This window comes from Staurois parvus, unplaced genomic scaffold (genome assembly GCF_062004578.1).
Source record: "Staurois parvus isolate SC_StPar_1 unplaced genomic scaffold, SC_StPar_1.0 ptg000401l, whole genome shotgun sequence".
Classification (NCBI taxonomy): Eukaryota; Metazoa; Chordata; class Amphibia; order Anura; family Ranidae; genus Staurois; species Staurois parvus.
This window is the reverse complement of record NW_028318197.1, coordinates 274,572-291,941: the sequence shown is the minus strand read 5'-3', so window position 1 is coordinate 291,941 and position 17,370 is coordinate 274,572. Positions and strand designations below refer to the sequence as shown.

The following is a 17,370-nucleotide window of genomic DNA, read 5'->3' as shown; positions in this document are numbered from 1 at the left end:
GCTAAATACCTTTTCTCATCAGCAGTTAGAGCAGTCTTGTGACTTCATCACAGCACTGGTTAAAGTTTGTAGGAGGAGTTTTCTTTCTGCTCTAGGAGGATGTGAAACCTCTGACCCACTGTCTGGACAGTGCTGATTGGCCCTGTGCTGATCACATGTACCCTCCCAAGAAAAAAAAAAACCTCTCTAGCAATACACACCAAACTGAGCATGTGCATGTGACCACAGCTTCAGTCTGCATCAGGTGGTCATTTTAACAAGAGGAGGGGCAGAGAAGAATCAAACAGTCGTTTTACACAATGCAGAGGATTAACCCCTTAGGTTCCACAGTGAGTATAACAAGCATGCTTCACTGCATATACAGACTGATTTTACTGTTGTGGGTTTAGTAACACTTTAACTTAGAACCATGCACTTAACAAAATTGTTTTTAATTGCTCAGTAGTTTCTAAATATATCATAACTATATTTTTTGTTGGATTTTGCAGCTAATATTTACATTTGTTTAATTTCTGAAACCCACAGTTTTTTTTCTCTTTTTTTTACATTTCGGATAGCATAAGGACTGGTTAAAATCCCTATTAGGTTTTTTACTGTGTCCTGGGGAGATTTCCTTACACTTCCTATCTTGGTGATGCAACAGGAAGAGAGGGGAACTCTTCCCAAAATAAGGAGTATTCTTAGCTTAAAGCGGAACTAAAGGTGTTAATACTCACCTGTCCAATGGTCCCTTGCCAATGTCAGACTTCAGGCCTCTTCATGGCCGCCATGGGATGACATCACTCCTGCGCATGCACAGGAGCCAGTCATCCTGGCACTCGGAGATTGGCACAGCGCTGTAAGCTGAGCTGTGCATGCTCAGCTTAGTTTACATGCCTGGAGAAGACAGTGAGCAGGCAAGTAGGGGCATTTTATTGCAGAAGAGACAATGCATGTCTATTCTACAGTAAAAGCCTGCCTGCTTGTTGTTTCTTACAGCTGAACTTTAGTTCTGCTTTAAGCAGTTGTCATCAGAACATTTTTCCCCATTCGATGATTTTTTTTTCCTCATTAGAACAGGAACTCCAAAAGTTTGATTTCTGCTTTCTCGGAAGCAATGGTCAGCAGGAAAAAAAGAAGAGTAAATCTGCTCAGTGGGGACACAAAGGCCAATAAAAATGCAACCTTTGCCTACACCATAATAAAATAAATATATTTCCCTTTACATGCACGTTAAATTAAACACAGACCATTCTGTGTGATAGCACTGAATGCTCTCCCTTCTCCCTCAGTTACTTACTGACCCTTACTGAGAGACACATTAGTGCTGCCATTGATAATCCCCTTCTGTACAGTGGATGATTGCACAGATGATTTCCCCTGAAGCTGTTTGCATTCAGTGATAATCATCTCTCCCTAACTGCAGGTAATTGCTTCAAAATGCGATTACATACAGTGGCTGAGGTCAAGCTGTCTTTCCTTTGCTGACCAGCCACAAGTATCTACAAGCACCTGTGAATCGCTTCTCGGCCTTTTGGCTAAGATCAAGTGTAGTATCAGTGTCCAGTGGGGGTGCTCCCGGCCATTCTAGCTTTGCGGGGATGGCTGTTGTATAGTACCCTCACTGGTATGATGGGGGTCCGGAAGGCTAGACCGGAGGGACAGAAACCAGGGAGCGCCATGATTCGTTCTGGGGCCTTGGGAGTAATTCCTCTGGGAAAGCTGGAAAGACCCAGTACCTCCTGATTTGGACGGATCTACCTTGGTCTGGCCAGGGGCTGGGAAGGCAGAGAGTCCGCAAACACGGTGCCCCCTGAGTAGTCGCCTCAGGGGTGCTCTGAGTAGCACTTGGGTGTGGGACCCCACGATGCGAATGAGCACATGGTCACCGAGTTTAAACACTTTTTGCACTGTGCCTCTAGGACCGGGCCTTTTGGTCAAGTTCTGGGCAATTTTTTTGCTACAGGCCTCAGGGTCTGGTCAGTGCACAATTTGGGCACGACACTTTTTATTATTTTTATAGATTTATTTAATTATTTATTTATTTTCCTCACCCCACGTTTGTCACTTTTTACTTTTGTGTGTGTTTTTTTTTCTCACAGGATGGAGGGTGTGGGTCCTCGGGCCTGCCCTGAAGTCTAGGGGGAGGATGTGTGGCCCTACGGTTCCTTCCTCCCCTGTCCCTAGGGGGTTTTCTCTTCGCGAGAACCCCCTGGCCTAGTACTGGATGTCCGGCTTCGGCTGGGCATAAGGAACGGTGGTCCACCAGGCCTTTTGGCCAGGAGGACCAAATGGGAACCTTGTCCCTGTCAGGAGCTTCGTGCCCCGGGGGATCAGGGTAGTGGTCCAACCCCTTCGGGGGTAGGACAAAGCACACCCTTAAGTGCACTTTTTGTGTGGTGTTTTGCACTTGCACTTTTTTGTGAACACTTACGGGTTTTTTCGTTATAGTTGCACGTTTGCGGACTTAAAAAAAAAAACCTGTGAATTCAGCCACTGGAATCTACTGGATTCTTGCTGGAGCTGGAGTTAAAATGTGGTGTGAATGAGGCCTTATATACTGACTAAAAGGCAAACAAGAAAAAACAGGGAAGCAAACACCTTGCGCAGTAAAAACCTTTAATGAACAAAGTATTAAAATCAACAATGGTTGTGCTCACAAATTTCATAGATTACAAGCACATTGAATGTAGCCCCATCTTGCTGAATTTGTAGAACTGCTCATATGGTAGCCAGTGATGTCTAGTGGTTACTCGGCAAAAAGTCTGAATCGCTCACTGCAGGCCAACAGTTCCCGCAGTACAGAGCACCCTGTAAAGGGCTGTAAATGGATTCAACCGATCAGCAAGTGTCAGCCATGAATCATTGGCTGCAACCTATTGAAAAAATCCCTTTGTGTCGAATCACGGGAGTCGGCCAGGGGCTTCCTAAACCCTGAAGACACTGCCAATGTACAGGTACATGATTGTTCCTGTACAAGCCGCCCGCAGTAAAATGTGGGTGATTGGCAAGTGGTTTATCATTCCAGGAAAGGACCCCAAAAATGTGAAGCTAGCAAACTAGCATTTGCAGAATGGGGAGTAGCAATAGCAACCTCCATACCTCCCTCAGTAGAGGTTTCCTTTAAAGTTCCATTGCATCAAGATCTCATGTCTGTTTGTCATGGTTGCAGACAATTTGAATCACATGCTGGTCTTCTCTATATCTTTGGGATTCCAGTGGTGAAATTTCCTGTCTCTTATTGTCTGAACAGAAGCAAAGTAGAGCAGCAGAAAAAAAGTAATCCCATCCATGGCAATCACCACATCGCTAATAACAATTATAATTCACATAGGAATGGTCGATTTGAATAGTTAAAACAGCCTTTATTGTACTAGAGCTAATCTCCATAAAATCCATGGCATTTCCCGAGTTTAAACATGCTTGACAGGAAAGTAATTCTGAAACGGACGTGCTTTAGCAGAGTTTACTAATATGCAGGGTAAGCAAGTTTATTAAGCATCTCAGTCTAAGATGTGTCAGTGTGGTTTTGCTGTTACAAAATAGCAAAAACCCTGGAAATGTAGGACAATACAAAGTAAAAATATTAGTTGATGGTTGGTAATATGTTAATATATTATAGCTTTTGTGGACAGCTTGAGATGCATACAGCGATAACTATAAAACAAACATTTGTAACTTACAGCAAAACTCCACCCAAAATTCTTTTAGTTTTAGGGTGGGACAGCAATTTCACTGTGACAATTGTGGGTGAATCTACACAAGCACAAACAGCAGTCATTGCAGGACATGAAAACTGTTAATACACAGGAAATAATTCACCAGCTGACCTCATTAGCACACACCCTGCACATGCCCCATTCCCCCCCTCCCTCAACCCACCTCTGTACTCACATGCAGGCAGTAGTATTGAAAACAGGAGATGTCTGTAAAGCTCACCATAGACAATATAATTTGGTTGTACAATCTCCTTTAGATCTACCATCAACTGTGTAGTGCAAGGGTCTGCCTGACTGGATACAGAGTAATTGGATAGATAGGTGTGTCATCCTATTATATAGTTCTGGTAAATCTGAAGGAGATTGAACAGATATTGTACAATCAGATCTGAACAGCAATGTTTTACACTGTCATGAATGGGTTACATTAATAACAGCTGTGATTACTACTGTGTACTCTGATTTGCCCAGATACTATGTGTTAGCTTTGGACCAATCACAGCATCACTATAGGATGCACAGCTGTTATGAATGAAATTCATTTATAACAGCTTTGTTGACATTGTGATCATATGATCCCTCGACCGATCAAAGCAACCAGATACTGGGAGCCGCTTAGCCTGTGCCACCTGTCTGCAGTACATGTACTGTGGGCCGTTTGCAACTGGTTAAAGAACTTTTTCAAGGTTTCTGTGTGTTTGCTTACATTTCACTTTTTTTGGAGGGGTGTATGAGTAATATGGAGTACTATTATACCCTATACCCATTCCCTTGGGACGGGGAAGATATCTGGGCCCCCCCTTATTATAAGTCTCCCAATAACCCCCCAGATTATTTTGGGTAACTGGATGAGGGCATCCGTCAGCATTGGGAAAGGTGGTATGTAAGGAACAAAGGCTTTGCCCCACCCTCCTGTGCGAATGACAGCAGCAGGAATCTACTGATTCCTGCAGTTTTTATAGCAACCTATGAGCGGTTAGCAGTGGCCACCAAGCCCTGTACACTTCAATGATAATTCACTAGCGGCCTCAGCTTATCTGTGGTGATTGCTGCTGGACACACTTTATGAGTTGAATATGTAAGTCATAGGAAAGGGAGGTCTGCTTTACCGTGATAACTTATAGGCCCTTTGTAAGAACTGTTAAGAAAACTGTCATTTTATTTCATAGGTATGCAGGAGAAATACTTGATGAAGATGTTTATCACAACAGAGACCTGGTAAATAATCGCTTTTTACAAGCACTTGTTGCTGGTCTAAAGGCCTATAGCACGTGGGAGAATTTGTCATGTCTACAGGACTGTCGAGAGTGCACTGGTGGAATGGTGAGTTTAAAAACCAGCACAAGCCTTATATTACCCTTGACTGGTTCAAACTGAAGAGTAGATTCTCTCATTTGCATATTGTCATATGTGATTATTTGTAAGATAAAAGGACATTTTCAGTCGATATGAAAATTACTTATTTTGATGGGGTTTCTCTGTATAGTACCATGGCTTCTCATAAAGCAACATGTGGACTATCATCCCAGTTGGTGTACTGCCTGAAAAGTTCTATGGTTTTTATAGGAAGTTAATATACAGTATTTCAAGGTCCTGTACCGCCATGCTGCTACAAAACAAGGTTGTATATTATACTAATGTTTTTTTCTTGAATCAATTATATTCATTCAACTTTCATGAAAACAAACCTCACCATTTAAATATGCTAAATTACTAGTAAAATTTCTATGTGGTGTGCAAATTTTGTAGCAGGACTCAGGAACCTCTTTGACCTCTGATTGGACCTGTTCTACTTGTCTTACTCACAGGTCATGGGCTTTGTTAAACCTCCCTTTGTGTACTTCAGGACACTCAACTTTTTGCAAAAGTTGCAGTGCATGGTGCTGTATACATTGAAATATTTATTCCAAGTCCCATCCTTTTCACTTCCACTGTTTTCAGTCCATATCTCAGGAGTTAGAGAGCCTGAGAAGGATGAGGCATGATGGTGGGTGAAAGTTGAGGAAGGCAACATAACATGGAATACAAACAAATAATTTTGCTTAAAAGTTGGCAAGTGGCAGCAACACCATGAAAAAAATTACACCAGAGTTGTTTTTTGCAAAGCACAGTTCTGCTTTAACCGTTTCAATACCGTGCAATTTTACACCTTCCTGCCCAGGCCATTTTTCAGGTTTCAGCGCTCTCACACTTTGAATGACAATTGCGCGGTCATACAACATTGTACCCAAACTAAAATTTTATCATTTTCTTCACACAACTAGAGCTTTCTTTTGGTGGTATTTAATCACCGCTGGGGTTTTTATTTTTTGCTAAATTAACAAAAAAAGACCAAAAATTTTGAAAAAAAACACATTTTTCTTTGTTTCTGTTATAAAAGTTTACAAATAAATAATTGTTCTTCATAAATTTAGGCCGAGATGTATTCTGCTACATGTCTTTGGTGAAAATAACCCAAATTAGGATGTATTTTTTAGTTTGTAGGAAAGTTATAGAGTTCACAAACTATGGTATAGATCTGAATATTGATCAATCCTGAAGTACTGACAGTCAATCTAATATCTTGAGGTCCAAGAATGTCAGAACAGTACAGATATCCCCCAAATGACCCCTTTTTGCAGAGTAGACAGTCCGACGTACTTCATAAGAGGCATGGCGAGTTTTTTGAAGTTGTATTTTTTTGTCATAATTTTTCGGAAAATGAAAAAATTAAAAAAATTATTTTCACTATTTTTTTTTTTACATACTGTCACCAGTGCAGTACAGCGTCATCATATAACTGGCATGGCGGTGAACAGCAACACTGACTGGTGACAGTATGAAAAAAATATATATATATATTTTTAAATTTTTTTAAATTTTTTTATTATATTTAATTTTTTATTACATTTTTTTTAATTTTTTTTAAGATTTTTTTTTCATATTTTACTATGACCAAAATAGTACAATGTTACCATAGTAACACTGTACTACTTTGGGGAAGTGATCAGTATTTTTTTTTTTTTTTTTTTTTACACAATTTGCTTAGAGCAAAGAATTACTTTGCTATAAGCAAGCATTTACCTGAATGAAATCGATTCATTCAGCCTTTTTTTTTTTTTTTTTTGTGCTTAGCTGTGATTTGGTCACAGCTAATCACATGACATGTGCATGTGATTAGCTGTGCCCATTCACAGCTAGGCACTAGTATACAATGGATGGCATCATGAATGAAGCCATCCATTGTATACAACTGTCATGTGACCTGCTGTGATTGGTCACAGCAGGTCACATGGTACCGGCAACGGGAGCCGGTACTCGGATCTGTCATCGGCCGTGTCCGAGGTGCACAGGCGGTGACAGATCGCACTGCTGCGTCGCTCTGCAACCGCGCAAACCGCGCATGTGCGGGAGCACGCCAAATGGCGTGCACCCGGAATACAGGAGCACATTTCAAGCCGCCAAACGGCCATTGGCCGGGCGGCTAATGGTTAAAGAGTGTTTAAAATGTTCTTGCTGGATCCTGTGTAAAAAGTGCTCTGTACGCTATACTCATGTAAGGTTTGAGCAACCTTTACATGTGTACAGCATTACAGCATAACTAGCCTTTTGTTGATATGATGCAGGCGGCTCCATAAAAGTGCAACTATATTGTATGCTTATAAATGTTATCATAAATGTTTACACGAGTGAAGTGTAAAATACAGTCCTGATTTTTTAAGTGTGTGTGTGAGCCCATTGAAAATGATACTGCTACATTCAGATTTGTAAAATAAAACTGCATGGATAAAAACAACATTTGTTATACCCATGTGCACAAGACCGGTTTTTTTTTTTAACTTACTGACTTGGCTTTTAACTTTTAGGTGGAAAGCTAGACTTGTTTTTTAACTTCAGCATCTTTAACACGGCTTTGAAAGTCTAAAAATAATATGTTTTGAAAAATGTTTTGAGCAATAAAAAGAGAATGTTTAAACACATTGATCAGTGTCCTTAAAAAGCTTTTAACCTCCTTGAGCATTGTTGTTGCACTCTGAAAACTTTGTCAATGGGTTTTTGCTATTACGACCAATTACAATCCATAAACATGTCTAATATTTCTTAGAATGTCAGTACAGACAATGAAAAATAGAACCACAAAACTGTCCCAAGTGGTGTTCAGCCACAATAAGCCTCATATTTATCACACACAATTTTATTACAAAACCTCCAGTGTGGAAATAAGATTGTTTTCATTTTGGTGTCTTATCCTTTGCTATTTGACAATATAAAATAAAGAGTATAGCACAGGATATTATATGATCACTGTAAATGATCTGATAATGACAAGAACCATCCTTATTATAATGATCCTGTAAAAAGAATTGAACCACTGTCTATAATTTCTGTCTGGTTATCTGAGATTAATGGGGTTTAATCAGACAGATATAACGTGAAGGAACTCTTTTTTCCTTCAATCCATTAGAAGTGGATTTTAAAATCTGTTTGTTCATGACAACAGAGCAGCAGTTACTTAATACAGTCCTATCTCCATCACTTCTGATGAAAGGGAATAATCTTTTAATTATCAACATGTATGAAAAAGTAATATATAATTTAAATCAAAATTGGAACTCACAGCCACTAGGGTGCAGAATTGGAACTCACAGCCACTAGGGTGCTTTATTATGACCTCTACTGTACTACTTTTTCATATTAGATGGAAGATCTCTCTATTTATGACAAGCACAAGTGTTAAACTGCATAATTGTGAAGTCATTGTGATGCTTATATGTACAAAATTGCATATTGTGATGCTTAGCTAAATTGTGTGTGAGAGGAACAGAAAGGCACTTATTACTGGCATGTTGTTAGTCCTACATGAGTAAAAAAGATGAGTTTTTATTTCCTATAGCAGCACAGTGGTGTGGTGTTCAGCACTTCTACCTGGCAGCACTGGGGTCATTGCTTCGAATCCCAACCACAGCACTACCTGCCTGGAGTTTGCATGTTCTCCCTGTGCCAGCATGGGTTTCCTCCCACACTCCAAAGTCATGCTAGTAGATTATTTGGCTCCTGTCTGAATTGGCCCCCGTATATGTGTGTGTATAAATATGAGTAAGGGACATTTAACTGTAAGCTCCTTGAGGGCATAGACTGATGGGAATGTACAATATTATGTAAAGTGTTGTGTAAATCGCCGGGGTTGGTTTACTAAAACCAGAGAATGCAAAACTGGTGCAGCTGTGCATGGTTGCCAATCAGCTTCTAACTTCAGCTTGTTCAATTAAGCTTTGACAATAAAACTTGGAAGCTGATTGGTTTCTAGGCAGAGCTGCGCCAGATTTTGCACTCTCCAGTTTTAGTAAATCATCCCCACTGTGACCAGTTTTAAAGACCTGTAGCCTGACATTAGTACTAATCTAAGCTCCTCACTAGATAACGGACACCATAAAGTTCCAGACTGTTCTTTTATCTGAAAATATCCTGACTTCCAGAGTATGGGGAGAGTACACTGCTGTGAAAAAGTATTTGCCCCGTCCTGATTTTTTTTGCATATTTATCACACTTAAATTAATCAGATCATCAAACAAATTTTTAATATTACACTAAGATAACCCGAGCAAATGCAAAATGCAGTTTTTATATAATGATTAAGGGAAAAAAGCTGTCCACACCTGCCTGGCCTCATGTGAAAACGTAATTGCCCCCAAACCTAATAACTGGTTGTGCCACCTTTGGCGGCAACAACTGCAATCAAAGGTTTGCGATAACTGACAATGAGTCATTCACATCGCTGTGGAAGAATTTTGGCCCATTCTTCTTTGCAGAATTGTTTTACTGCAGCCACATTGGAGGGTTTTTTAACATGGATGGCCTGTTTAAGGTCAAGCCTCAGCATCTCAATCAGATTTAGGTCCAGAATTTGACTACGCCACTCCAAAACCTTAATTTTGTTTATTTTTGGGCCATTCAGAGGTGGACTTGCTGGTGTGTTTTGGATCATTTTCCTGCTGCATAACCCAAGTGCACTTGAGCTTGAGGTCATGAACTGATGGCCAGACAATCTCCTTCAGGATTTTCTGGTAGAGCACAGAATTCATGGTTCCATCAATTATGGCAAGTCGTCCAGGTCCCAAAGCTGGCAGGCGGCTCCAGACTATCACACTTCACCACTACATTTGACCATTGGTTTGATGTTCTTTTTATGAAATGCTGTGTTAGTTTTATGCCAGATGTAATGGGATGCACACCTTCCAAAAAATTCAACTTTTGTCTCATCATTCCACAGATTATTTTTGGCAAATGTAAGATGAGTCTTTGTGTTCTTTTTGGTCAGCAGTGGCTTTCACTTTGGAACTCTCCCAAGGATCTCATTTTTGCCCAGTCTCTTTCTCTTTGTCATGAACACTGTCCTTAAGTGAGGCAAGTGAGGCCTGCAGTTCTTTAGATGTTGTTCTGGGTTCTTATATGACCTCCTGGATGAGTTATCATTGTGTTCTTGGAGTAATTTTGGAAGGCTGGTCACTCTTGGGAAGGTTCACCACTGTTCCAAGTTTTCTATATTTGTGGAAAATGGTTCTCACTGTGGTTTGCTGGAGTCCCAAATCATTAGAAATGGCTGTGTAACACTTTCCAGACTGATACATGTCAATTACTTTGTTTCTCATCTGTTCTTGAATTTCTTTAGATCATTGTATGATGTGTTGCCTTTTGAGCATGCTTCACTTTGTCAGACAGCTTCTGTTTAAGTGATTTCTTGATTCAACTGTTCTGGCAGTAATCAGGCCTGGGTGTGGCAAGTGAAATTCAACTCCGCTTTCAAAAAATCACAGTTCATTCATGATTTAACAAAGAGGGGAGGTGCAATTACTTTTTCACATAGGGCCAGGCAGGTCTGGGCAGCTTTTCTCCTTTAATAAATAAATTCATCATTTTAAAACAGCATTTTGTATTTACTCAGCTTATCTTTGTGCACTGTTAAAATTTGTTTGATGGTCTGAATCAAGTGTGACAAGTATGCAAAGAAAAAAAAATCTGGAAGGGAGACAAATGATTTTTCACAGTATATGAGACATCCCTCCTTCAGAACACACATACAGAATGTAACAGTGCCTGATCTTGCTATTTTGAGGTCCTAGCACTGACAGGTGGGTTTGGAGAAGTGTGCCTATATTTATGCAAATATTTACTTTTAAAAAGTCTACATCTGCGTAGGAAATTCTGGGGACATCGGTAGATAAAGTTATCATCTGTATACACCCTGAAGATAATATAAAATGTTAGTTTTGAAACTAGTACTTCACATCTAGTTCTTTGAATCTAGTTTTGAATCTAATGCTCCACAAGAATAGCCCCCTAAAAGTTGTAGATGAATAATGAGAACCAGTATACTTGCCCGTCTCCAGAGTTGACAGCATGCAAAGCAAACCATAATAGATTTCTGTCCATTGCGTGACGTAAAAATATAGTTCTGCACATGATTATATGATTATGCTGGGGTTTTGCAGAACTAGGACATGTTACAAACAGATGTGAGCATGAAGACCCAGCCAACACAAACAGTTCAAGAAACACTGTGAGACTCTGCTCAGATTACAGAATAGTGCAGGCCTCTGTCATTTCTAATCCTCATTAGCCGCTAGATAAAATCAAGCTGTTTTATAGAGAGTGTTTTATAGATACGTACAGATATAGACATAGAGAAAGGGTAGTTGATAAATACTTGTAAATACTTGTTTTACAGTATATTAAAGTATTTATTTGATTTATCGCCAATATTTTTAGATGTTGTTAACCAAGCATCTCCTAATACAGAGAGGGCAGCAGGTGGTAAGCCCAATATATGGTACCCCCAAAGGCAGGGTACTAGTGTAGTGTATGCAGTACAAGTATTTTACACCAGGATGTGCTAGAATGCTGTACATAATCATCCATGTGATACTGCAGAGTAAAATATATCTGAACTATTCATGGTTGTAGATATGCTTGTTTGAAATCCTAGGACAAAAAAACAGGAACTGATGGCAGGTGTGTAAATGGGGAGAAAACAAGAGCAATAGCTTTACATTCAGGAAGTCCAGAGTTTTAGCAGTTCAGCTTCAGGTAACATGCCAAAGTTAGAACAGGTGTGACAGAACAGGCTCAGGTAAGCTGGTTTAGTATTGCCATGTTTTGGTGAACGGTAAATGACATTTCGTTTGTCAAAGCACTGTGTCATGTACATAATATAATTTTTTTTAAGCAGAACCAAACTCTCTCAATCAACATTTTATTAATTATTATTAACTGTTTTTAATCCTTATGCTACAAGTAGATAAATAGGAAAGTATATTATATTTACTTAAACTATTTTTCTATCATTATTTATTATTTATTTATCATACCTTCCAGGAGTCTTCATTGGCACGTTTTTTTTATTTTTCAACTGAAAGAGGAGAGGAAGGGTTTTCTCAACTTAGCACACCGTCCAGTCTGCATGCCTGAGCTAAGGACAGATGGATTTCAAGAAGTAAATGCCACATGAATCATCTGTTCTTACTCAAGATGACTGCAGCTAGAAATGCTAGGGCTTGTTTTTCAAAGTGATTCTGAACAAAATATTGAAAATGAAATAAATAGCATTTTCAGTTTGTGGTGCTCAGATACTGTAAAAGTGTTTTTTTAAACCAAAACGTCTTTTACCTTAATGCATTCCCGTCATTAAAGTAAAAAACATTTTACTGCTCTCTGTCCTCCCCTTTCCCTGTGTGATGGGGCAGAGAGGGGAAAAGAGATCCAGCACTGTCCATGGCTTTGTCTTTTCCCCCTTATCTTCCTCTTCACACAGGACTCCAGCAGCAGCAGGAGCAGTTGGCTCCTGCTGCTGTCAATCAAATTCTTAGCTAAGCACGCCCTTCTGTCTGCATGCCTGAGCTAAGGGCAAATGGATTCCAGGAAGTAAATGAGACATCTACTTTTATTCAAGATGACTGCTAAATTGTTTTTTCAGTGTGTGGTGCTCAGATACAGTCAATGTCTGCTTTAACCAATTCAATACCGGGCAATTTTACACCTTCCTGCCCAGGCCAGTTTTCAGGTTTCAGCACTCTCACGCTTTGAATGACAATTGCACGGTCATACAACATTGTACCCAAACTAAAATTTTATAATTTTCTTCACACAACTAGAGTTTTTCTTTCTGTTATAAAAGTTTGCAAATAAATAATTGTTCTTCATAAATTTAGGCCGAGATGTATTCTGCTACATGTCTTTGGTGAAAATAACCCAAATTAGGATGTATTTTTTAGTTTGTAGGAAAGTTATAGAGTTCACAAACTATGGTATAGATCTGAATATTGATCAATCCTGAAGTACTGACAGCCAATCTAATTTCTTGAGGTCCAAGAATGTCAGAACAGTACAGATATCCCCCAAATGATCCCTTTTTGCAAAGTAGACAGTCCGACGTACTTCATAAGAGGCATGGCGAGTTTTTTGAAGTTGTATTTTTTTTGTCATAATTTTTCGGAAAATTAAAAAATTAAAAAAAATTTGTTTCACAATTTTTTTTTTACATATTGTCACCAGTGCAGTACAGCGTAATCCTATAACTGGCATGGCGGTGATCAGGGACACTGACTGGTGACAGTATGAAAAAAAAAATATATATATATTTTTTTTTTTATTATTTTTATTTTTTATTAAATTTTTTAAATTTTTTTTAAGATTTTTTTTTCATATTTCACTATGAACAAAGTAGTACAATGTTACCATAGCAACATTATACTACTTTGGGGAAGTGATCAGTATTTTTTTTTTTTTACACAATTTGCTTATAGCAAAGAATTAATTTGCTATAAGCAAGCATTTACCTGAATGACATCGATTCATTCAGGGTTTTTTTTTTTGTTTGTTTTTTTTTGTGCTTAGCTGTGATTTGGCCACAGCTAATCACATGACATGTGCATGTGATCGCTGTGACCATTCACAGCTAGACACTAGTATACAATGGATGGCATGAATGAAGCCATCCATTGTATACAACTGTCATGTGACCTGCTGTGATTGGTCACAGCAGGTCACATGGTACCGGCAATGGGGCCGATACTCAGATCTGTCATCGACCGTGTCCGAGGTACACAGCCGGTGACAGATCGCGCCACTCTGCAGGAGCGCAATCTGCGCATGTACGGGAGGACGCCATATGGCGTCCACCCAGAACGCTGATGACATTTGCCGCCCGCCATTCGGCCATAGGGCGGGCGGCAAATGGTTAAAATAGTTGTCACCATTTTCTAATCCTTTGTTATTTCTTAGTGCTGTTGATTCCATGCAGTCTCTTTACAGTCACGTCCTAGATGCATGTACAACAGGGATAGTCACATAGCATTTCTTAGAGTGGGTTTCCTGATGATGGTCATAACTTCATAGTGTGTGTTGAAAAGTCCATTAGTCTTCATTGGAAATTCATGCGACAGGGTGACAATGTAGGAGACAGGGACAGTGATTTTATAATAGCAAGTGCCTGAACCAGGGTCCTCATGGCAAGATCATCAGGTATTATTTTAATGAAAGCTGCAGATTTGAAGAGAGTAAAAATTAATTTTGAAATTTAATCAAAGCTGAATGCAAGAAACACCTAAATAAATAACTGACTTACCATAGCCATCCAATTTGGATTTACAAAGCCCTGCCAAACAGTACAGTCAGCCTGTAGACTTGATTTTTCTTTATTACAGTTAAGTATTCCAACTATATCTTGTCCCTTTCCAACCTATGATTAGACAGTGAAGGAGAAGCAGCAGACTGATGAGCTTATTTCTATGTCACTCTGCTCTCTCCTCTTATCAACATGCTCTTTGTTAACTGATAAGCACTTCAGCATAACTGATTGGCTCCTTGTGCTGCTTCCCTTTCTCAGTCTGAGCTCTGCTGTAAAGGGGATTGCAAAATGATGTTATCAAGTTATTCAGCTAAGATCTTAGTAATTGGACCTACATATGGAAAACAAATTCCATAAATGCTAGCTAATGTATCGCACATCCTAGTTATCACATACAAAATATTTTAACCAACATTTGCTTTTACATGCAGCAAGATTGTTAGGTCCTAAATATGATAAAGCAGGCTTGCCATGGAACCCAAGCTGGCCAAGATTATATGGTTTTTCTGAACATGCATAGATCAATTCATGATGGATGTGAAACACAGGGAGAAGCAGACTACCTCCTCTGTGTTCAATGCATAAAACCCAATTAAAAAGTATACAGATATGTTCTGAGGTTATTGTACCCCACTGATGATGTTCCATCACAACTGAGCTCATAAAAGTTAAAATCTAAGAAATGATACTTATTAGGTAATTACCCAGCTTCTCCAAATTTGGAGATGTATTTAGATTGGTGTGTATGATACACACCACGTTTTGACTACACAGAGCTTTTGGTTTTGATTGTTGTAGAATTTCTTTAAATTGTTAACTTAATTTCTTGGACTTTTTGTGTTATGCAGCTTAACAAAATGGAAAAATATTGAAAGCAGTTGTAAAATGCTTTCCAGAATCCAAATAGGTACTCTTTAATCAGTTTTAGTGTGGTTAGTTATTCTTTTTTAAAATACATAATAAAGTTAGTGGGGAAGTAGAGAGTCAAACACATTAAAAGTTAAGTTCCTCTAAATATGAATTTTCCTGGAACGGACACTAGTGCAATTTACGTGACTTTTATTTTTCCCCCAACTCTGTTTATAGATTTATTTTATTGTTTATTTGAAATGCCAAAACCTGCCGCACTCACGTGACAAGGCTGCTTATCCTCAAATTTTCCACTCCACAACATAACACACAGCTGGTTATGCCTCACCTCCTGATGCACGTCCTGTTCATTTTGGGTTTTGTGGTTTATTTTAACTAATAAAATATTCTTTCAAAACATCTGTGCGGGGGGAAAAGCAAAGAAATGATTCGGCTCAGTATTCTCCTGATTTATATAGGGTAATAAGAAAAAAATGGTGGGTTATTTTGTCTTCTAATTTTGTGGCATCATTTTTTTAATTGGTGGGCTTTCACCATTTAACAATCATTTGCCTACCACCATGAACAGGCTCGGTGAGCATAAACATGGAGAAACACATTTATTTATACTTTATTATTTATATTTTTAATTATTATTTTTTTTGCTTGACCGGAATTATCGGTAGTGCTCCTGCAATGGCCCTTGAAGGTAGTATAAGCCCAATTACCAATTTTAATCAACTGAATGACAGCAGAGGATAAAAATTGTTATAAATGTTTTGGGGTTTTCTGTTATATTTGCCCCCTTCTGCCCCTTATACTGTAAAAGGATTTTATTGTGTAAACAGATATATTTTTTTCTTTATCTCCCATTGAGGCACACAAGGATGAATGTAATTCATAGAAGGTTATTTACTAAAACTTGGGAGTGCAAAATCTGTTGCAGCTCTGCATAGAAAGCAATCAGCTTCCAGGTTTTATTGTGAAAGCTTAACTGAACAAGCTGAAGTTAGAAGCTAATTGACTACCGTGCGCAGCTGCTCCAGATTTTGCACACAAGTTTTAGTAAATAATCCCATAGATGAATGTTGCTGCCTCAGCTTTGCTGAAAAAGAACCCTATCTTTATTAATTTACTTTACTCTTTTGTCAACATTTTTAAGACTTTGTCTGTATTTTTTCTCCTCCAACAATACTTCTGTACACTGCTTTAGCTTGTCTCCACACAGCAGCTATCCAGGCTGACTGATCATCAGCGCATCCTTGGAGGGCATATCCGGGCCCCACAGGACTGAAGACTGCAGGGTTTGTCTATAATCAGGGTTCTGCTTATGACACTCACTGGTGTGTTCTTGTTTGTTTGCCAGAGAGCGCATTACATGTCCAGGGCTGTGACTCAGCCTTTGGTGTGTTCCAGTTCCTGAGGACTCCTCTGGAAGTAATGTTTGTGAGGAGTGAAGAGATATTAGAATGTGACCTTCAGTCACTGGGCTCTACAAGTGGCACTTTCCATTCTTTGTCCCAGTTACTTAGTCAGAGTGTTTTCCATTTTCAGAGCTCTTGTATATCCTTGAAAATCATCCAATATCTAATTTTTCCTTGTGCAAATATATCTTGGGTAAGTTATTTGAGCACCCGGCTGTACATTTGGTGCTTTCCAGTCCTGTGTGTACTGTGTCAGCTGTAGAGTGCTTTTTAGCCAGAGCAATAGTACTACCTTCAGTGTATCCCAGTCTCTAACCTGTGATGAAGATCCCTTGTTATCTGTTATTTCTGCTATCAGCTGTGCATTCTGCCACTTCCAAATGTGAATATACTATATCTTCAGTTAACCACAGAGTGTTTTCCAGTTAGAGCCATAGTACTATTTGGTGTCAACCAGTTTCTAGCTTTTCTTTGTGATACATTTGTGAGTGATATCTGCACTATCAGCTCTTTATGGATGCTTTTCTGGCTTATGAGCACTGGTCAGTTAGTTACAGTGCACAATGCAGTACTAGAGCAGTGGTTTGGTCTTCGGTGTAACTCAGTCTCTGATATTTTCTTGAACTGTTTAACTTTAGCAATAACAACCTATAGTGTGTTATACCTGCCAGAGACACAGCAAGAAGACATCAGTCATTGAGTGGGTTATAGTAGCTCCTTTCCTGGACATGCAAATACCCTCACAGGGAATCCCCTCACTTGCAGTTGCAGAAACATGATGCAGCCCAGGCAGGGT

General features: G+C 39.2%; 1 protein-coding gene and 1 pseudogene across 1 annotated transcript in view; both read left to right on the top strand.

Annotated features, from left to right (window-relative positions):
* ACOXL (acyl-CoA oxidase like) overlaps positions 1-17,370 on the top strand; it is a 443,136-nt gene that overhangs the window by 219,719 nt on the left and 206,047 nt on the right. The window contains exon 12 of the mRNA XM_089686494.1: positions 4,868-5,021. Within this exon, the coding sequence (XP_089542620.1) occupies positions 4,868-5,021 (154 nt within the window). The remainder of the gene's footprint in view (positions 1-4,867; positions 5,022-17,370) is intronic.
* Positions 1,498-1,603, top strand: LOC149455262 (U2 spliceosomal RNA; annotated as a pseudogene).